The 22,095-nt window shown below is 37.7% G+C and overlaps 3 protein-coding genes across 5 annotated transcripts; 1 reads left to right on the top strand and 2 right to left on the bottom strand.

Annotated features, from left to right (window-relative positions):
* Positions 1-5,953: 5,953 nt before the first annotated feature.
* LOC130732963 (uncharacterized) lies at positions 5,954-11,162 on the bottom strand. Of its 3 annotated transcripts, none has more exons than XM_057584986.1 (9): positions 10,929-11,161; positions 10,464-10,714; positions 9,665-9,797; positions 8,852-8,944; positions 8,032-8,119; positions 7,894-7,925; positions 7,248-7,311; positions 7,075-7,142; positions 5,954-6,727 (listed from the first exon to the last, which is right to left on the bottom strand). In XM_057584986.1, the coding sequence occupies exons 1-9, from the start codon at positions 11,009-11,011 to the stop codon at positions 6,526-6,528; spliced, it is 1,014 nt and encodes a 337-aa protein (XP_057440969.1). In that variant the 5' UTR covers positions 11,012-11,161; the 3' UTR covers positions 5,954-6,525. The 3 variants fall into 3 exon arrangements, with proteins under 3 accessions (XP_057440969.1, XP_057440970.1, XP_057440971.1); XM_057584988.1 differs by having other exon boundaries at positions 6,589-6,727; positions 7,252-7,311; positions 10,929-11,162; XM_057584987.1 differs by lacking the exons at positions 7,075-7,142; positions 7,248-7,311; positions 7,894-7,925 and having other exon boundaries at positions 10,929-11,156.
* Positions 11,163-13,451: 2,289 nt separating this feature from the next.
* Positions 13,452-19,288, top strand: LOC130732962 (glucosamine 6-phosphate N-acetyltransferase-like). The gene is made up of 2 exons (XM_057584984.1): positions 13,452-13,723; positions 19,041-19,288. Exons 1-2 carry the CDS (start codon positions 13,474-13,476, stop codon positions 19,271-19,273), a joined length of 483 nt encoding a protein of 160 aa, XP_057440967.1. The 5' UTR covers positions 13,452-13,473; the 3' UTR covers positions 19,274-19,288.
* A 447-nt stretch (positions 19,289-19,735) lies between these two features.
* LOC130732961 (uncharacterized) lies at positions 19,736-21,663 on the bottom strand. The gene has a single exon (XM_057584983.1). It carries the CDS (start codon positions 20,673-20,675, stop codon positions 19,821-19,823), a length of 855 nt encoding a protein of 284 aa, XP_057440966.1. The 5' UTR covers positions 20,676-21,663; the 3' UTR covers positions 19,736-19,820.
* Positions 21,664-22,095: the final 432 nt, after the last annotated feature.

Below are 22,095 nucleotides of genomic sequence, written 5' to 3'. Positions count from 1 at the left end.
TGCTGAGGATGTAAATTTGTATGTCTATTTTGGTTGTGAAACTTCCATGTTTTTGAATTCTTTGAGGTGGGGATGTAGATATATTTAGCTATTGGGGCTACTGTTTCTCTAATTTCCACCATAGCTTAGAGATCAGAGAAGTTATTTGGCTTAGTAGCTGAGCACCAACCTATTAGGTTTTTTTTCCTGTGTTGTTCTTAAGATCTTGGCTTTGCCAAGAATATGCCGAAATCATTTTGTTCTTTGACGCACTTAGGGGATAGTTATGACCATTCTTCTCCATATTCATGACATTTGGCAGTAGTAGCTTTTGAGTTTTAGGGATCCAAAGATAACCTAATCTGAACTACTCTTTGAATTCCGACCCAGGTTAGTCCAAGCAGTCCCACATCTTCCCTAGAATAAATAGCCATGATTCCCCATCAAGTTACTATTGAAAGATTCTTAATTAAGAAGCAAATTGCAGAGTTTATAAAGACTAAAGGAACATAAAGAACAAAGGGTATTGATAGTCTTTTTCTGCTGAAAATTCTGTTGTCTCCAATTATTGTTGCTGTTTATATAGGGTTCAAAGTTGCTCACCTCCGCTGCTCTCCTAATTTATGCTTATGGTGCTGGTGGCTTTCCTGCTTGGGGCATTAATTTGCTGAACTGTTGCTGTTTTGCTGAATTGTTGCTGTGTTGCTGTTTAACTATTTTGTCCTAATTTCATGAGTTGTTGCTGTTTAACTACATTTAAAGAACTAGAATTGCTGAATTGTTCTAGTTCTTTTAGGCTATTATGTTTTTTTTTTTGCTGGGACCTTGGATGTTTAACTCACTTGAGAGAGTGTGTTCTCAAGATCTCTTTTTATTTTAATAAATTTTCTTTAAAAAAAATATGTATATTCAGGTCAAATTCGTGTAAAAAAAAAAAGAAAAAGAAAAAAAATGGTTGAGCATTTACATCGGTTTTTAGTCTAACCGATGTGACTTTTCACATCGGTTTTTTGTCTAACCGATGTGAAATGTATACTTTTCACATCGGTTGGTTGACTGAACCGATGTGAAAGGTATACATTTCACATCGGTTGGCTGACTGAACCGATGTGAAAAGTGTACATTTCACGTCAGTTGGTTGACTTAACCGATGTGAAAGGTACATCGGTTATAAACCCGATGTGAAAAGGTTAGGAGATACCACATCAACATTGTTTACATCGGATAAAAACCGATGTTAAAACTCAAAAATACCCGATGTGAAAACTAGTTTTTCTAGTAGTGTTATGAGAAGATCATCTACATATAAGCATATGTAGAGTACACTGTTGTCAGCAAGGAACTTCACATATAATCCATGTTCCACAGTACACCTTTTGAATCCAGAGCTAGCAAGGAAACCATCTATTCTCTTGTTCCATGCCCTTGGAGCTTGTTTAAGCCCATATAGAGCTTTCTTAAGTCTTAGAACTTTATCCTCTTGACATTTGACTGCAAAACCAGGTGGTTGTGACACATAGACCTCCTCCTCAAGAGGTCCATTTAGGAAAGCAGATTTAACATCTAATTGTGACACATTCCACTTATGCCAGCTAGCAATAGCTATGATGATCCTTACAGTCTCAAGTCTGGCCACAGGAGAAAAGACCTCTGAGAAGTCTAAGCGCTCTTTCTGCATGAAACCTTTGGCAACAAGTCTAGCTTTGTGCTTGGCAATTGTTCCATCAGGTTTAAGCTTCACCTTAAACACCCATTTAACTGCAATGGGAACCTTTCCAGGTGGCAAAACAGCAATCTCCCAAGTCTTGTTCTTTTCTATGGAGCTAAGTTCTTCCTTCATTGCAAGCTTCCATATGTCATTGGTAATTGCTTCATCAAAGCTAACAGGTTCACTCTCAGCTAGAAGAGCCATATGCTGAACAATATCACCATCTTCTCCAATTATGTCATATGAGAACAGCTGATAATCTCTCAGTCTTGGAGGCAAATTTATAAGCCTTGAAGGCCTATTATTTGCTGACTGTGGTGTGTATACCACTGGTGACCTATCCCCCAGAGTTCTGACTTGGTTTGGTTCGGTAGATGAGTCTTCAATTAACTCTAGATGCACTGAGTTAGGCTTTGAGGCTTTATCTTTCATTTCATGCCAAGTGGAAGTCTCATCAAAGAAGACATCCCTACTGAATAAGACCTTCTTAGTTTGGGGATTGTACAGCTTATATGAACCAGTAGGATTGTAGCCTATGAAGATCAACATCTCACTTTTGTCATCAAGTTTCTTCCTCTTCTGGTCAGGAATATGCCTATATGCAAGTGAACCAAAAATTCTGAAGTGACTCACTGAAGGTTTATGCCCTGACCATACTTCTTCTGGAACTTTCTGGTGGAGTCTCTTTGTAGGACATTTGTTTAACACATAGACAGCAGTTGTGGCTGCCTCACCCCAGTAACAATGTGGTAGGTTCTTACTTTTGAGCATGCTTCGAACCATGTTAAGAATTGTCCTATTCCTTCTTTCTGCCACTCCATTATGTTGTGGAGTGTAGGGCACAGTCACCTCATGCATAATACCATGTTCAAGACAGTAGTTCTCAAACTCTGTGGAAGTAAACTCTCCTCCACCATCAGTCCTTAATATCTTCATGAACTTTCCTGATTGCTTCTCTGCCAAGTTCTTGAAGATCTTAAACCTTGTAAAAGCTTCATCCTTGGTTTGTATCACATCAAGCCAGATTTTTCTACTAAAATCATCTATAAAGGTGATGAAATACTTGCCTCCACCTAAGGAAGGTACTTCAAAAGGACCACACACATCTGAATACACCATGTGAAGAATGTCCATTGCTTTGGAAGTTGTATAGGAACTGAAAGAGTTTCGAGGTTGCTTACTGACTAAGCAACTATCACAAATCTTCTGAGGAACAGAAATGGTTGGCAATCCTGTAACAAGACCTTTGGTCTTGAGCAGTGCAAGATCCTTGAAGTTCAAGTGGCCCATTCTGAGATGCCAAAGCCAAGTGTCTTCAGTCAAAACAGAAGCTGATAAACACTGGGATTCAAGTGCTTTGACATCAACTTGGAAAGTCCTGTTCCTTGATAAAGGAGATCTAATGATCTTCTTCATGTTTCTATCATACACATCTAGGTACTTGTCCTTTATGTCAATAGAAAAGCCATTTTCTACCAACTGTCCTAGACTTATCAGATTGTTCTCCATCTTAGGAACATACAAGACTTCAGCTATGATTGCATTAGTACCATTTTTCCTTCTAACACATACATCACCAGTTCCTTCAGCATGTAATATTCTCCCATCAGCAAATCTCACTGAACTTTTTCTAGGGAAATCAAGATTAACAAGCCAATCCTTATTTCCAGTCATATGATTGCTACAGCCAGAATCTAAGTACCATCTTTTTATATTTCTATCACTATCATTGGTGAGCATCATGAGAGTAAGGGGTTGATCATCACTACTTACCTCAGATCCTTCCTTCACCATGTGTGCTTCTTCATGTTGACTACCTCTGTGATCAGCTTGCTGTGGTGGTGCTTTACACTCATTCGAAAAATGCCCAATTTTGTTACAATTGTAACATTTGAGCTTCTTCCTATCAATCTTCTTTCCTGTACCGCGCCAATTCTTGTTTCCACCTTTCTTAGTGTTGTCTTGATGATTTTGATCAGATTTCTCACCACCATCTTGTTGATAATTGCTTTGAATCCCTTTTGAGCTTCCACCCTTGTAGAACTCCTTGCCCTTGCCTCGACCTTTGTAACCACTCTTTCCAACATAGCCACCCTTCTTGAAGGTTTGTGCTTGTAATGCCTGGTCACCAGACTTCTCAGTGGTCCTCTCCATGAGCCTTTGCTCATGAGCTTGCAATGATCCTTGAAGATCATCTATTGTCAAGGTTTCAAGCTTCCTGGATTCCTCAATAGCAACTACAACATGATCGAATTTTTGTGTTAAGGTTCTCAAAACCTTCTCCATCTTAGATTGATCTGTGATAGTTTCACCACATGCCTTCATTGCATTTGTGTGGCTCACTACCCGATTGCAATAGTGTGCTATCTTCTCATTAGCCTCCATTTGCATCAACTCATATTGACGCCTCAGTGTCTGCAATCGAACTTTCTTTAATTGTTCCGCTCCCTCATTGCATTTTTCCAAGATTCCCCAGGCTTCTTTCGAGGATTTCGCACTTGAGATTTTCTCAAAGTGTGCATCATCTACTCCTTGATGAAGCAAGCAGATAGCCTTGAAATCTTTCCTCTTTTGCTCTTTGTACAACGTTTTCGCAGCTTCAGTAGCACCCTCTGCCGGCGCTGTGAACCCTTCTTCCACAATTTCCAGAACTTCTTGAAACCCCATTACAGCTTTCATCTTGACACTCCACTTGTTCCAATTCTTACCATCAAGAATTGGGATGTTCGCTGAGAACCCTGAACCTGAATTCCCTGTGGATGTCATCGCAAGAAGATAAGAAGTGAATGGCTTCAAGATCGAGAATCGGTGTTGGCGAATGATTTCAACCACCGTGTGTGGTTTGCCGGAGAAGACGATATCGTCGCGGACTTGAATCGCACCGCCCTATCGCCACAGCGCAACCTTCTTCGCCGTCGCAACCCTCGTCGCCGCCGTCGTGACCCTTAGATCGAACAATAGCTCTCGATACCAGTTTGTTGGAATTGATTATTCCAGAAAGCAAGAAAACAGAAGGAAAAGAGAGAGAGAATCAAAATTGGGGAAAACTCAATTCTTATTATTTCTGTAATCAATAGAGTCAATGCAGTTAATGACTCTCTCACCTATTTATACTATTACAGCCAATCAAGGGTAATTAACCCCACTAACCATTTAGACAGTAGTTATTTCTAATCACACTTTAATTGCATTACATTTAATAGAAGATAGCAACATATGAGCGTTTGGAAATTGAAACAATGATTGATTTTTTTTGGATATTTGTATTAGAATTTACACATATACAAACACACCTAAGCCAGCTCAAATTGCTCACTTCAAACAGTGCTCACATGGTCCCACGTTCAATACCCCACATGTAACAGGTTCTGTTAGAAAGAAACTTTGAAGCGATTGGAAACTCCTCCAGAAGCACATATGCTAAATTTTGATTCAAAGACTGAATATCCTAAGTCATATGCACATGCATCTGCAGGACCATTATATGCTGGAATGAAAGATAACGTGCATAACAAATTGATAGTCATGCAGCATTTCCAAATTGCAAAGTGAGCAAGGGAATTTTCCATCATATGCAAGGTTCAACAAATTCTCTGCATTATTCAAAAAGGCAAAAAGCTTTTATCATATTTAATGGGTTCTTTCGTAAACAAAGTATGAGTTCACTCACTTTAGATGAGTTAAGTTCTAGTTTCCCATTAGAAATTAAGATTGAAATTAATATTAGGCTTATTATAATTTTGCTAAAATTAAAAAGCAAATATTAACAAAAATCCTTGAGACAGTGATTAAGGGAACAAAACATACAAAATAACTAACATAAAGAAAATTATGTCTTATATCAAAACACAATTTGTTTAATATACTTAAGAAATTAAAAATAATTAATAGATGTATCAAATATTTTTCAACCATCGTTAAGATGATGCAATTTAAAACACTCATTATCAAATATTGTGGTCAGCTGTTTACAGCTTAGTGCGAGCACCCGCAGCAAAAGAATTAGTCATTGTTATCGGCGGTGAAAACCCTTGTTTCACCCAAATAATTTTGAACCCCCTTCATCCAAATAACCTTTAGTACAAAAATTGCAAAGTTTAGACATTTCATTTCTGAGTATTAGCTTCTTTTCCCTAAATCATAGCCTGAACTACCCGTAAAAAAAATCATAGCCTGAACTACGTTTTTTTCTTATGAAGCCTCGGACCGGTTTTTATTAACAAAAAAAATCAACTATTATAACATTTTTTTAGTTGAAGGGGCATATTGCCAAAATGAAAAAGTTGGAAATAATATTTGCAAGAACTTGAAGCTGATGAGGTTCAATACAATTTCTCATAAACATGATTCAGATCAAATAAATTAACCAATAAATAGCATTGTAACTTCTTTGAGCACGAAACTTCAGTAATACAAGAGTACCAAAGAGTTGCTTATCTCCAAGACTGGCCAGACAAGTGGATCACAAGTAGAACCTCCTCAGTCCTCAGTGGTGCTTGTTCCTTATCTCAGCCTGAGTGTAAAAAAAAGTAGCTTCAATGTACTCAGACAAGAATAGTCTTGTGTGCTCCGATTCCATATGGCCTAGAGCACATTGAAGCAATCAAATGCTAGTTTGTTTGCAACACCATTATGAGTCAATGGAGGCTTCAACCCTACCCTTTTACACACTAAACAATACAAGAAACTTGTACGGACCCCGCCATTGGATTTCCAGATTGGTATGAACTTTGGATGTCCCTATTGTGTGCACTATGGAGGATTCTGCTCCTGCCTCTCTAATTTCTTCAAGATGAAGCTAGTGACATTCCAGTCAAATCCGCGGTATTGAAGCCACCTCACAATCCTTGATTTTCTTGTCTCCTTGGGTACATTCTGACATCTGAGCCACTGCTTTGAGGCCTGAGCATAAAGATGATCCATGGACTGCTTTGACATTCCAATAATTGACTGATGATCTTCAGCACAATCATTGTCCTCAAAAACCACTTCAAGTGCCTTTTCAGCATCAGCTCGACTAACTCCCTTCTTGAACAGTGCCTGGCAACACAATTGCAGTCCATTAAAAAAACGGCAGCCCGGTTTATTATATTTAAATATAATAATTTTAAAAAATATTAAATATAATAATAATAATCATACATATATTTCATTTTAAATTTGAGTTTATAGATTGCACGGTGGGTTTAAAACAGCAACCTTTAATTCTTTAATTTAATTATGATACTTAATTATTTTTTTGAAATGATACTTTAAATCATAACTGCACAATATAACATTAAAAACGGAAAAATCACATGAGAATATGATAGTATGACTTGGTCTTTTGATTGTTTCTCACTACTTCAGCAAAATAGGAAGAGAATCCGGAGTCAAAATAAGAGTACCAGAAAAATAGGATATTTGCTAACAATGTTAAGGTTCCCACTCCTGAGAATCTCTGCTTAATCTTAATCTGTGATTCCAAAGAGAAACAAAATGCAAAATTAGAAATAAATCAGAAATCACAAAATGGAGAGCATTCCATAAACTTGTGAGAACAAAAAGAAGACACACGTACATACTTTAAGACGAGAGCTGCAGATTGAGCGTCAATGGAGGATCTCAAATCGCAAATGGAGATTCTGAGAAGGAGAAGAAGAAGAAAAAGAATCGTGAATGGTGAAGGTGAGAATTGCGAACGGTGAATTGCTTCAAGAGTGAGATAACATTCATTCTTATAGTGCAAATTGTTCCATTCTGTTATAGCAAATATCCTATTTTTCTGGTACTCTTATTTTGACTCCGGATTCTCTTCCTATTTTGCTGAAGTAGTGAGAAACAATCAAAAGACCAAGTCATACTATCATATTCTCATGTGATTTTTCCGTTTTTAATGTTATATTGTGTAGTTATGATTTAAAGTATCGTTTCAAAAAAAAAAATTAAGTATCATAATTAAATTAAAGAATTAAAGGTTGCTGTTTTAAACCCACCGTGCAATCTATAAACTCAAATTTAAAATGAAACACACGTATGATTATTATTATTATATTTAATATTTTTTAAAAGCATTCAATCAGATAAATTATAAGTTTAGTTTAAAATTATTGGGTGGGAACTTTGCATTTGGCAAGCAACTCACCAAGTAAAATAAACTATAACACAAGTCAAGCAGGAAAAGATGTAATTAAACTTAGAAAGCACAACAGAAGCATAATACTGACAGAATCATTTCCTCTTTTGCTTGGCAACGAGACTAATGACATAGCAAGGAAAAAGACAGAATGGAATAGCAGTGAGGCAATGTATAAGAAAGCAAAAAAGTAACAGGCTGAACAAAAGTACAATATGGACTAGCTTACTTGTTTGATCCTCCTTGGCCCCCAACTTGATGAAGACCATCTAGATTGAGAAAATGATTCAGCATACAACCTATCATTGATAAACCCTCTGGTACAAATAAAGGGATTAAAGGATCACCACAAATCCACAACATGTATAAAAATGTTTGCGAATTCATGTTTTATAAATGAACTTGAAAAGGTGCATTATGAAAAGTACTACACAAGACAAGGTAATTATTTGTCAAACAGAAGAGAAAGTTTATGATAACTTTTGCAAAATGAATAATTCTTATATGAGATATGACAGGTTATTTTAAATAAGAAGGGAATTTTATTTGCATACATAAATTAATTATGTGTTCAAATTTAATATAAATTTTCTGAACACTAAGAACTTAAAAAGTGGTGGCAATTGTTACCTATCATTAAAAAAAAAGAGCTCCATGTAACAACGACTTCGAAGTTAAAATTGTAAATAAACATACTCATTACTCCCAACTGCATAAAGTGGGTTACTCTAAAATGTCCAAAACAATCATTTTTTGACTACTACTCTACATCCAGTTAGACACAATGACTGAATTAACAGTTGGCTAGAGCTGCATTCCAAATCATTGTCATGATAACCAACTGCATCTCTAATTGCAGGCATCTCATTTTCAAGGCCAGGAATCAAATAACACATATTACTCTCATTTTGTTGTCCATAAATAAAACATTATGGGAACCAAGTTGAGGAAGTAGTTGTCTGGAAGCATGTAGAGATTCAGGTAAAGTTCATATAAAAGTAGCTGGTAAATAACAGCTGAACAGATTTTACATGAAGTTAACAACATACTTTCTCTGCAACTTGCTTATCACTGCCTCCACTGCATTAGGAGAAAATCTCTTTCCAAGCAATTTTTTTCTTAACTCGACTGCTGTGAGTGCCCTGCAGAGCAGAGAGACAGGCAAGCTTAATAAAAGACCGCATTTCACATTAAATGTAAATGCAGATTGCACACACTCCCAACTGGCAAAAGATATAAGTTGACTTGAATTATCAGTTATCACAGAACTTATTCCCTTAACTTCTAAGAAACACAAATTCAGGAAATTAATTGTTTCTAACAATTTGCTAAATTTTTCAAAAGGCATGCCAAGTAAGCTATGCTTCATTCAGAATTACCCTATTCATTGATATAATGATATGCAAACTACTCCAATCAAGATGAAATTTAAGGTTGAAGATAAATATGGGATATTTTTAAACAGATAGTTTAAAAAAATGCGAAATAAAATGCCTATGCTTTAAAATAATTTTTTAGCTTTCAGTTATAGGCTCATAGCATATCATCAGTTTTCTTCAAAAATCTTAATGGCAGTGTTGAGAGAAGGCAAATACTTGATATACTGAGTCAAAATCAAAAGGCAGTTCTCTCAACAGGAAGCAGTAAGCATAGTGGCAATTTACTGTTGGTGTTATGAACAAACCATGCAAAGAGAGAAGCAAAATGGCATATTTACAGTAAACTCATAGTAGCATGATAAAAATGATTTCTCTTGCACTGAACAAGGAAACATCATGCTCGTGATTTTGTTGACCATACTTAACATAACATAACAAGTCTAGCATTAAATAACTTCTGTTTTCAGGGCAGGGGGCATTAACCTAACTGCAAGTAGCTTAATAGCTGATTGCTCAACATCATTGGTAAATTTGTCAGTTTGTATTAAATCCTTTTCACACGCGTCTCCTGCCAGGTGGATTGTCAACTCTCCAACCTCTTCCATCTGCTCAGAACCTACAATCCACAAATTAAGATGTTTAGAACAACTTCACTTCCTATATTATACACGTTTTATGTGCAATATCATTTCTAATCATCCTGGTTGATTCTACATCCGGTTATTCCATTAAAACAGATTGGTAAAAAGAAGCCCAAGTTGAGAGCTAAAACAGGTTCTAACAAGACAACATGTGTTAATTTGTATCTCAGAAAAAATGAACACGGTGAATCTAGAAGCATGAACCTATCATCAATCCTCGATCTTAACAGTTGAGGAGATCATATGAGAGCTGGAGAAAATTAACTTAGTTAACCACAAGACAACCACGCTTGACTTTTCTTCCGTGTTTATGTTGCTAATTATCAAATTAAGTTCAATTTTATTCGACTTATCAATCACAATGAGACCTCCAAACCCCGAAGTGAATAATCTCTTATGTATTTAAAATATCAGGTCTATCTAAAGAATATCAGGACTTGTGTATTTATCCAATGTCACTATAAAAAAATAATGTATCTTCAATCACATGCCCGGCATCAAATATAATTGAAATGCTTAAAATCACAAATCTTTGGCGATTAGCGAGCCACGAATAGGCAATAGTGTATAGTAAAGCAAAACTAACCCCGAAATAATGAACTACTATATGTCACACTAGAAGTTGTTAGAAAGCAGTTTACCTTCTTGATTGTCATCAAAGAGCAAGTCAGTGTGAACTTCATCCGGATTGCGAGAAGTTCCATAATGTGCAATAGTTGAATTAGCCTCACTTCCACCATTTATCTTGGGCACACTAACATCAGGGAAGCTAGAACTTTCTAGGCTTTTCACTGGCAGAGCAGTTTCAGGTGATTTAGGAATGTACCTAGCAGGAACAGAAGAACTAAACTCTCTGCTCTTCAAGCAAGCAATCTGAAACCTCCAAAAGATCCTATTTTTAACAAAAAAAGAAGAAGGGTAAGAATCAAAGCCAAAAAATTTCAAAATCTATCTATCCCTATTAAAAGCTGAGTCTTTTATGAGAATTGACATCAAGTCAATGCAACACAACCAATTGGGTAGCTAAATTAGAACTCCATTACATAATTAGAATGAAAAAATCAAACTTTGGTGTCATTTTGATACCCCAACTGAGAATTACTCACCGGGCAGTTGAAAAAACGCGAGACGGAAACTGATGAGAGATTTTGAAGCCAATATTTGCCGCGAAAGTTGCCATCATCGTCATGTAGCCAAAATTTGTGGCTAGTTACCAAGAGCTTCCCACTATTTGTGATGATCAAAAATAAAAAAGATTATAGGGTTAAATATCGAGGATATAAAGAGTATATTCATCTGAAATTGAATCCGTCACCAAGTGTGTACGCTTTTTCCGTCGCAAAATGACATCAAGAACCAAAAGGTTATGTGTAAGTTATACTCTCCTTTAATAAAAGTCAATTTTTATTTTAAAATTACACTTTTCTTCTTAAGAGATGAATATGTACTGCTATTTAAATATAAAAAATTTCATATTAACATTTTTCTCCAATATCAACTCTGTTATCTAATAAATTTGAGACCTCATTCTAGAGAGTGAGGCACTCAAATTCCACACCCTCCCTCATATTTATCCACTTCATTAGTTTTCTCAATTTTTAACTACATCTCTCTACTACATTCATCCGTGCCATTCACGCTCCATACCCTTTGCTGGTTTTTCATTTTCCCTCAATACAACTCTTAATTATTCATTCTATCATGACTTTATATTCTCAACGTAACAAATTGCTAAAACTTCTCGAAATTCCTCAAATTGCGGTATTTCTCCTTTTTTCAATTTTTATTTTAACTCCTATAAATTCGTTTGCAATTCTCTTTAAATTGGTTAGCAATTCTTCAAATTCAGATTCAAAAATTAGTTCTATCTCCATATCTCTATCCTATAAATTTGTACTATTTAATAAATATAGTTTATCAGTGAAGTTTCCAAATTCCAAATATTTTTTTTAATAAATAATACTAAGAAATAATCCAAAGCATTAACTTTTAAAAATAATATAAGCCGACAACCCGTGCATTGCACGGGCTATTGACTAGTATATTATAAGCTTCACTAGTTTACAAAAAAAAAGTATTTTTGATGGTAGTGATATTGTGAAATTGTGGCAAGTGTTATTACCGGCATTCCCTTTGAATGCTACTATTACAGATGCCACAACTGATTTGTGACATTTAATATGTTTGGGTGAGATAAGTATCTTACTTAGCGTAACTTGTATGTCTGAATTATCAGTGGAATGCTTATAGAGATCCTTTCATTGGAACCATCAGACCAAAGGTCTTATAGAATTAATATATTTCGAGTTTCTTGTAATTGTATAATTAAAGGAGGATGGTCCTAAACTATTTTATATAAATACAATATGTGGGTTATCTGTTTTTCTTTGTGAAAAATAGCTCTAGGAAGACAAGAATAGAAAAAATTTGACTGCTGAAGAAGATTCAGTGAACTAGATGATTCCAATTGAGCAGCATAAAAAGATCAACTAGAGAACTATGAAGCAAGGATTCATAACAACAATTATAAATTTCTAAATGCTGGTTACATGCAACTTGCAAGGATCAACCATTTAGATCAAAGCCTAATATATTCCAATGAAAAATGACCAAAATGTGTTAAGGGCATTTTTGAATATGGGCCATTCAGCCCCACCAATGATATGGGCTGAACAAGGCTAGCCCACTTTTGTTTTTTTATTTAGCACTTTTTTGTCAGAAAAAAAAACATTTTTTAATATTTTAAGGCTTAAATACTCTGTAGGTCCCTGAAATTGTACCCCGTATCAAAATAAGTCCCCGAAAAAAAAATTTCCGATTCCGGGTCCCTAGAAAAATTTGTTTGATCAAAATAAGTCCCTACTGCGGAGAAGACAGTGGTTGTCTCCTCATTGTTTCCACAAACCATGAAATAACATGTTTAAAACACTCTTAGACCTTCATATATCTGATCTGGGCGAAGAAATCGCAAGAAACAAAGCTAACACGAAGAAACCGAGAAGCTCCATAAATTCCGGCGAGAAGAAATCAACTTGCGACTGGCCTTTTCTCTTCAACTGTGACGACCCAGCCCACGAGACCACCACCACTGAGTTCCTGAGGACGAGACGAAGCCGGCCCAACACCCTGGTCGTAGCGCCGCCATGACCGCCGTCGTCAACCACCGTCTTCTCCGGCGTAGGGACTTATTCTGATTAAAAAAACAATTCCAGGGATCCGGAATCGGAAAAAAAATTTTCAGGGACTTATTTTGATACGGGGTACAATTTCAGGGACCCCTAGAGTATTTAAGCCATATTTTAATTCAAAATATTAATTTAGACAGAGAATAAAATCAAACTCGGCCACCTCCACCGAACCCATTTCAATTTGTTATAACCTAATGTTCATGCTTTGATTATCTTGGTCTGATATAAATTTATGATTTAACTGTAAGATTCTGATTTTGCAGAGGTAGCATTGAGTACCAGATTGAGCTATAGTCAGATTGAGCCCTAGTCTTGTGTACATTATATTCAGGTAAGATTAACCAGCCTTATTGTTCCCAATTTGATAGGGTATTGTGAAGTGTGAACTGATCTATTGTTGTTTATGGCATTGTTCTTGGTTTCAATGGATGTTGTAGTTAACTAGTTATTCAATTTGAGGAAGATGCAAAACAGTGAGGAACAAAAGTTTAGAGTCCGGAACTTAGAGATCTCAGACAAGGGCAAAGGTTTCATAGAGTTACTGCAACAGCTTAGCGTTTGTGATTCTGTCTCTGATAAGGAATTCGAGGATCGGTTTCGAGAGCTTACTTCCCTTGGAGATAATCATGTTATCTGCGTCATTGAAGACGAGCTTGCTGGGAAGATCGTTGCAACAGGGAGTGTGTTTATTGAGAAGAAGTTTTTGAGGAATTGTGATGAACTCACAGAAATGCTACTGGTTTATTGAAGAAAACAGAGACTCAATCCTCAGGTACTGAGGTTGAATTCTCAGGAATTACACAGAAGAATCAAGAACACTACAAGAACCCTAGCCTCTGGAATTCGAGATCCAGAATCTCCCAAATCCTAACCAACTGAAAAACTCCCTCAACTGAATGACCCAATCCCTATTTATACTAATTGCTAGCTGTCTAACAGAATTGTATTGCTGACATCAGCATAACAGCTAAGCAGCTATATTAGAAGTAACCTTCTAAGGCTTACTTCCCTTATGTTTCCTAGTATATACCTTTGTAAACCTAGACTTAGGTATTTTAGGTATAAAACTATCATCAATACCCCCCCCCAGAAGTACCACCTTGTCCTCAAGGGGAAAGGTGGGAAAAGCTTCATGAATCTTCTCAGCTGATTCCCAGCTATTCTCACAAGCAGGAAGGGACTGCCACTGAATAAGCACTTCCACAACTCCCTGGGTTAATTCTCTGACAGCAAGCACTTCCTCCGGTTCAACCAGCAGCTCATGGTCCTCAGTCAAAACAGGAGGCAAGTCCTGAACTTGGAAACCAGTACCAATTGCTTTCTTGAGTAAGGAGACATGGAAAACTGGATGTATGCGACTGGTAGGAGGCAAATCCAATCTATAAGCAACAGTACCAATCCTAGCAGCCACAGGAAAAGGGCCATAAAACCTAGGACTGAGCTTCTCATTGAGCTTCTTAGCTAGGGATCGTCTTCTATAGGGCTGAAGCTTGAGATAAACCAAGTCCCCCACTTGATATTCAACATCCCTCCTTGATTTGTTAGCAAATTTCCTCATCATATCTTGGGACTTCAAAAGATTAGCTCTCAAATCCCCTAATAGTTCATCCCTGTCAGCTTGTAACACATTCACAGCCTCCAACTTAGAGGGAATTGTAGTGCCATGGAGTAGCAAAGGGGGGTCCCTCCCATAAAGAGCCTGAAAAGGAGACATTTTTGTAGACCTATTGTAGTTGCTATTAAACCAAAACTCAGCCCAAGGTAAGCAAGTAACCCACTGTTTTGGTCTAGAGCCAGTCAAGCATCTAAGATAAACTTCAAGGCATCTATTCACAACTTCTGTCTGGCCATCCGTTTGGGGATGATAGGCAGAGCTATACTTCAGTTTAGTCCCTGAAAGTCTAAACAATTCTTTCCAGAAGCTACTCAGGAAAACTGAATCCCTATCAGAAACAATAGTAGTAGGAAAACCATGAAGTCTCACCACTTCTTGTAAGAAGGCAGCAGCTACATCAGGAGCTGTGTAGGGGTGACTGAGAGGAACAAAATGTGCATACTTTGTCAACCTATCCACCACCACTAAGATAGTGTCCTTCCCTTTAGACTTAGGAAGCCCACCAATGAAGTCCATGGACACATCAGTCCACACTTGAGTGGGAATAGGCAAGGGTTGAAGTAATCCTGCAGGAGACAAGTTATCAACCTTGTTCTGCTGACAAACTTCACATTGAGCCACAAAATCCTTGATGTCCCCTTTCATTCCCTCCCAATAAACCACTGCAGCCAACCTCCTATAAGTTCTGAAAAAACCAGAATGTCCTCCAACCAAAGAAGCATGGAATTCCTTGCACAAGATAGGAATCTTGTTAGAGAGTTTAGGCAAAACCAACCTGCCTTTGTAATACAATCTGTGGTCTCTCAAGGTGTATCCCCTATGAGAATCAGGATCCACAATCAAATCCTGCATAATAGCCTGTAATTTATCATCTTGCATGAGTTCAGCTTGCCATTCCTCTAGATCATTAACCTTAATGACTGATAGTGCGCAATAAGAACTTCTCCTGGACATTGCATCTGCTGCTGAATTGTCCTTCCCAGGCTTGTATTGAATCTCAAAATCATAACCAGCCAGTTTGGAAATCCATTTAAACTGTTCCTCCCCCAGCACTTGTTGTTCAGTAAGGAACTTAAGACTCTTTTGATCAGTTCTGATTATAAAATGCCTACCCATGAGATAATGCCTCCATCTCTGAACAGCTCTCACCACAGCCATCAATTCTCTCACATAAACTGACTTGGCCTGACTCCTATCAGATAAGGTTGCACTCCAAAAAGCCAAAGGTTTGCCTTCTTGAGATAAAACTGCCCCTAAACCAGTTCCAGATGCATCAGTTTCCAGGACAAATACCTTGGAAAAATCTGGAACAGCAAGGGAAGGTAATTCAGTGAGAGCTTGCTTCAAGGCTTCAAAAGCCTTTTGTGGTTCTGCTCCCCATAAGAAGCTGTCTTTCTTGAGTAACTGAGTCAATGGCCTGGCAATTTTGCCATAATCCCTTACAAATCTCCTGTAATATCCAGTGAGTCCTAGGAAGCCTCTTAAACTCTTCAAATCCTTAGGTACTGGCCACATCCACATTGCCTCAAGTTTCTTTGGGTCAGCAGCTACTGTTCCAGCAGAGAGTATATGGCCCAAATACTCAATTTGTTGCCTGCCAAACTCACTTTTCTTTCCATTGATCTTTAGATCTTGCTGCTCCATCAATTGTAGTACTTGAGTGAGGTGAAAAACATGTTCTTCCATAGTGAGGCTGTAAACCAATATGTCATCAAAGAAAACCAAAGCATACTTCCTTAAGACTGGCCTCAGAACCTCATTCATTAGTGCTTGGAAAGTGGAAGGAGCATTAGTTAGTCCAAAAGGCATTACTATGAATTCATAATGCCCTTCATGAGTCCTAAATGCTGTCTTCTCTACATCCTCAGCCTTCATCATGATTTGGTGGTAACCAGATTTCAGGTCTATCTTGGAAAACACCCTAGCTGGGCCAATCTCATCCAACAGCTCATCTATCACAGGAATAGGAAATTTATTGGGCACTGTCACCTTATTTAATGCCCTGTAATCCACACAAAATCTCCAGCTTCCATCCTTCTTCCGAACCAAGATCACCGGGCTGGAATAAGGACTAATGCTAGGCCTTATTATGCCTGCATTCAACATCTCAGCTACAAGCTTTTCTATCTCATTCTTTTGATAATGGGGATATCTATAAGGCCTGATATTAGGAATTTGAGCCCCCTCTTTCAGGTGTATGGCATGATCATGCCTTCTATTAGGAGGTAACTCTGTAGGAGAGGCAAACAAAGTAGGGAATTGCTGCAAAACTGTCTTTAATTCAGCTGGTGTCTCCTCAGCAACTGCTTCTTCTTTCTCTAGCAGCTGGTAATGTAACATATATCCCTCCCCTTGCTGCTGTATTGTTTTGACAAAAGAGTTCATGGATACCTTTTTCTTCAAAAGCTCAGGTTCCCCTCTTAACTTCACTTTCTGGTTTCCTAACTTGAATTGCAGGGTGAGCTTCTCAAAGTTGGCCTTAATATCTCCCAACCCAGCGAGCCATTCCAGCCCCAAAACCACATCTACTCCTTTCAAATCAAAAAGATAGAAGTCCTGAACCACTTCTATGCCTTGTATCTGAATTCTTACCTGTTTGCAAACTCCTTTTCCCTCCACCTTATGCCCATCCCCAACCTCTACAGTGTATGTGGAAGTAGTGGTGACAACAAGTCCCAATTTCCTAGCTATAGCTCCTGAAATGAAGTTATGAGTTGCCCCACAATCTACAAGAACTATAATTCTGGTTCCCAATAACCCTCCCCACACCTTGAGGGACTTTCTTGTGGAAATTCCCTGTATACTGAGCAATGAGAGATGCTTGTACTCCAACACCTCTTCTGAATTTTCGAGCAACAACTCATATTCCTCCATATCAGCTCCCTCTTCCCCCTCAGCCAGCAACATGACTCTAAATTGCTTGTTTTTGCACACATGATTCTGACCAAACTTCTCCTCACACCTGAAACATTCTCCTTTCCTAATCTTTTCCCTCATCTCCTCACTTGTTAGCCTCCTAAATGGGTTGCCTCTATGTGTTTTATTAACAGACTTGTCATTAACACTTCCACTAGCGGAATTTGACCCCTGTGTTACTGAATTTCCTCCACTCTTCACACCAGATTCAACTGTAACAGTTTTATGATAAGTTGAAGGTTTAAAATTGGACTTGTAGGAGTTATTATACCTGGCAGAACCATTGGTTCCAGCTTTGCTCACTGCCATATTCTTCTTTTCCACCATCAAAGCCTTCCTTACCATAGCAGCTAGTGTGTCAGGTTCATAGAGCTTGATTTCTGCTGAAATCTCCTCCTTTAAGCCATTGACAAATATGTCCATGAAGTTTTCTTCACCCACTCCTCTCAGCATTCCTGCAAACCTTTCAAACTGCTCCACAAACTCCTCTACACTCCCTTCTTGCTTGAGTGCCAAGATTGCTGCAAAAGGATTTGAAGCTGCTGCAAGTTGGAACCTGGCTAGCAGTGCTTCCTTGAACTTGTCCCAAGTTGTGGCAGTGTTGCTGGTTTCCCACCATTGATACCAGCTAAGTGCTTTTCCATCCAATGCAACCATAATTGCTTGGACCTTTTCTTCTTCAGTAGCTCCCTTAAGCTTGAAGTACCTTTCCAATTTCTGAATCCAACTATAGGCATCTTCATCTCCTTGGAAAACTGGAATCTCCAATTTCCTCCATCGCTCAGTGTGAGAAACCTCAGAACGCAACTCATTCACTGTATCTCCTTGAACATCACCTTCACTCTCTGTTCCTTCGATCGTTTTCTCCTCCCCTGTTCTGCGATGAAATTTCTCTGTGCGTTCTTCGCTCCCTTTCTCTCCGTCACTCTTCGCAGCAAGATTCTCCACAATCTTCTCCAATGCGCGAAACCGCTCCTCAGTTCTCTCGCGCTCAATCGCGCGCTCCCGGCGCTCTTCCTCTCGAATTCGACGATCCTCTTCTCTGTCGCGACTCATCAACTCGATGAGTCTCTCGATTGCATCAACACGAGACTCCATTCTACTAGCAACCATAGAATGGTACCACAGCTCCTGGATGGAGCTCTGATACCAATTGATGAACTCACAGAAATGCTACTGGTTTATTGAAGAAAACAGAGACTCAATCCTCAGGTACTGAGGTTGAATTCTCAGGAATTACACAGAAGAATCAAGAACACTACAAGAACCCTAGCCTTTGGAATTCGAGATCCAGAATCTCCCAAATCCTAACCAACTGAAAAACTCCCTCAACTGAATGACCCAATCCCTATTTATACTAATTGCTAGCTGTCTAACAGAATTGTATTGCTGACATCAGCATAACAGCTAAGCAGCTATATTAGAAGTAACCTTCTAAGGCTTACTTCCCTTATGTTTCCTAGTATATACCTTTGTAAACCTAGACTTAGGTATTTTAGGTATAAAACTATCATCAAATTGTGGTAAAGTTGGGCATGTTGAGGATGTTGTTGTGGATTCGAATGTTCGCGGGAAGCAGTTGGGGAAGAAAATAATCAACTTCCTCACGGATCACGCTCGTTCCGTAGGGTGTTATAAGGTGATTCTTGATTGCAGCGTTGAGAACAAGTTGTTCTATGAGAAATGTGGATTCAAGCAGAAAGAAATTCAGATGGCTATGTATTTTGATTGAGAAATGTATTTTCTAGTTTCCCAGTATCCTTTATGGGTGCAAATCTATTTCTCACATGACAGATAAATTCGCTTCCTTTTAGTTATGAATATCTTGGTGAAGTGGTTGAGTATGTGATCATTTTTCTCTTCTAGTATATAGTTTGGAGCATCTATCAATAAAAGGGCATTACAAGACTAACTCTAAAGCCAATAAAAACTTGCTTTTATGCTTCATTTTGTCATCTATAGTTCTAAAATCGATAATAGCTAGGATGTTCAAAACCAGTTTAAGTGACATTGATGTAGGTTTTAGAAATACTGACTATAAAAGTAAACTCTACTTTGATTGGCCAGCAAAGTAAAAATCATCCTTATCTGATTAAAGAATTGAGAGTCTCACCCCCTGGTCAAATGAAATAGCTCAAAGGAAGAAACATACGTAAGAGGCATTGAAACCATGATGTTAATAACTCTAAGTCAAATGCTAATAAAGAAGGAAATGTGTGAAAGTATCGCTTTTACTACCAAAAATGAAACACTTTTGAAGAATACTATCAAAATGAATCTCAAACAGTTCTCCAAGCATACAGAAAATGGAAAAAACTTCTAGTGGATAGATTTTCCTCTAGTAAGTCATGTTTGTTATTATCATCACTTCTTTCTGTAAATTCTCTGCTATTAGAATCACTAGTATGCTCCAAGAAGCCTGGCTTGAAAATAAACAAGGCTGGGCCTGAACCAAGGTCATTGAACAACCAATCATGCACATCCCAAAGGATTTGCACAGGCAAATTATTCACCATCACTATTTCATTCCCTCTGAATTTCCAATTCAAGTTCATGATCCTACTTGCCAACATCCCATCTATGCTAATCCACATTTCTGGATCATCAGGCCCAGAAAGAGAAGTCTCAATGACAACATCATGTTCTGGTTTACCCTCTTCCAACATGGCTCTTGTGCAAAACAGCTTCTTCCCATGCACATTCTCTTTCTTGCACAACAAGGTAGCCTCTTGTGGTGATGGTTTTGATTTGGTTCTTGCATAAGCATCATTTACTAAGTCTCCAAGTAACAAAAGCACCTCTTTCTTGTAAACCAAGGCAACATAATAACCTGAGCAAGGTTGTGGACTTGTGGAGAATTTTGCATGTCGAAAATCCCAGAAAATATCTAGCCTTGCACCTTCTATTTCAAAGGATTTGAGACCCTTCTTCCCCCATGATTTCCCTGATTCTAGATCAATCTTGCAGGTGTACTTGTTTTCTTCAGAAGGGTTTTCCAAGGTCATGGAAAGGGAGTGCTCTATGGGGTTCTTGCACCATATCACTACTACACTGCGGAATGAACTTGCTACTTTAGTTTGATAGACAAAGGTGATAGAATTCTGAGGGGCATCTTTATTTGTGGCCTGATCCATGTAACCTTTCTTCCTAGATGGGGCTCTGGAATGGTCAATGACACAGCTTCACCAAGAGATTAAACCATTGGATATGGCTAGTTTTGAATATTCGCTGGCCCCCGTGCAAACAAATGCGAGCACACACTTCAGGGGAAAAAATGAAACCCTTCTTATATATTAGAATGAAACTCTCTTCGTGTTGCAATCAATTGGTATCCGAGACAACTCTAGATTGAGCTTGCAAATGTTTACGATTTTCTTATAGGATTGAAAGCTGATCCTCCTTAGCCTCCAATGGTTGTCTTGTTATAGAGAAATATGATTGGTAAACTCATAAATGATTCTTATATATTGGAATGAAAATTCATTCGCGCTGCAATTAATTGGTATCCAAATACACATTATATAATCAAGACAACTTTGGATTGAGCGTGCAAATGTCTATGATTTCCTTATAGAATTGAAAGATGATTCTCCTTGGCCTCCAATGGATGTTTTGTTGAAGAGAAATATGATTGGTAAACTCACTGATGATGCTTCCTACAAATAGAACAACAATGAACCATCATCTTTCACCCCTGTAGATTCAAAATCATATGAACTTCAAAGGGGTTATTGATTAGAGGTTCTTCATGAATCTCCACGCGAGGAAATGATGTGCAATAGCTGGAACTCTGGGAAATACGTGAAAACTAAGATCCACCATCAGGAATAAGATCTATGCTGAGGTTGCCAATGAGGTGTTGACAACAAAAGTTTCTTCTTTTTTTTGTTTCTATCCATTAATAGGTTAATGTCTCATAACTTCATAAAAATAAAAATAAAAACAAATTGAGCTGTTTCTAATTATAGTAAATGTCACATTTGGAAAAAAACCAGCAAGAGAAGATGCTGGTCGAGATGTTCTTTGGAGCTTCTTAAAATATAGGGTGTTATAAATACTAATTACTATATATTCACATAATAAAAAACACAGTATCATATTATAAAGCAGCATATCAGTGCTTCTGTTTCCATAATTCCATTAAATTGAGAAAAAAAATCATATTTTGTTTGGGAATTATATTTTCAAATTTCAAGGAAAACACTTTTAAAGGAAATATGAATAGTTTTATATTACACTTCTATCCTAACAAGCATCTGAAAAAATTTATGATTGGATCTATAAATGTTTGCAAACTTCTAATTGCTGGAAACGTGATTCCGGAGCAATTTGTAGAGGCAATATGTGTGTCCGGATTTTCATTAACCTCAATGCTGACAAAATCTTACTTCTCCATTTGTGAGGGAGATTTGTAAAATCACGTTTGGATTGGTGCAAGAGAGAAACAAACACACATAAATGTATCCTTTCACAAAAAGTTGTAAATGTTAAGGGCCATTCAATAACTAGGCAAAAAGCTTCCAACAAGTTTATTTATTTCTTCCATTAGATTTT

Source organism: Lotus japonicus, chromosome 1, assembly GCF_012489685.1.
Source record: "Lotus japonicus ecotype B-129 chromosome 1, LjGifu_v1.2".
NCBI classification, from domain to species: domain Eukaryota; kingdom Viridiplantae; phylum Streptophyta; class Magnoliopsida; order Fabales; family Fabaceae; genus Lotus; species Lotus japonicus.
This window is presented reverse-complemented; position numbering and strand designations above follow the sequence as displayed.

What these genes read in the sequence shown, in the direction of transcription:
- LOC130732963 (XM_057584986.1), bottom strand. Translation starts at nt 11,011, where the DNA reads ATGACGATGATGGCAACTTTCGCGGCAAATATTGGCTTCAAAATCTCT. An exon ending in ATTAAGCTACTTGCAGTTAG is followed by an intron (nt 8,945 to 9,664) that starts GTTAATGCCCCC and finishes TCTGCTCTGCAG; the next exon opens with GGCACTCACAGCAGTCGAGT. An exon ending in GCAAAAGAGGAAATGATTCT is followed by an intron (nt 7,312 to 7,893) that starts GTCAGTATTATG and finishes TCTCCTTCTCAG; the next exon opens with AATCTCCATTTGCGATTTGA.
- LOC130732962 (XM_057584984.1), top strand. Translation starts at nt 13,474, where the DNA reads ATGCAAAACAGTGAGGAACAAAAGTTTAGAGTCCGGAACTTAGAGATC. An exon ending in GAAGAAGTTTTTGAGGAATT is followed by an intron (nt 13,724 to 19,040) that starts GTGATGAACTCA and finishes TAGGTATTTTAG; the next exon opens with GTATAAAACTATCATCAAAT.
- LOC130732961 (XM_057584983.1), bottom strand. Translation starts at nt 20,675, where the DNA reads ATGGATCAGGCCACAAATAAAGATGCCCCTCAGAATTCTATCACCTTT.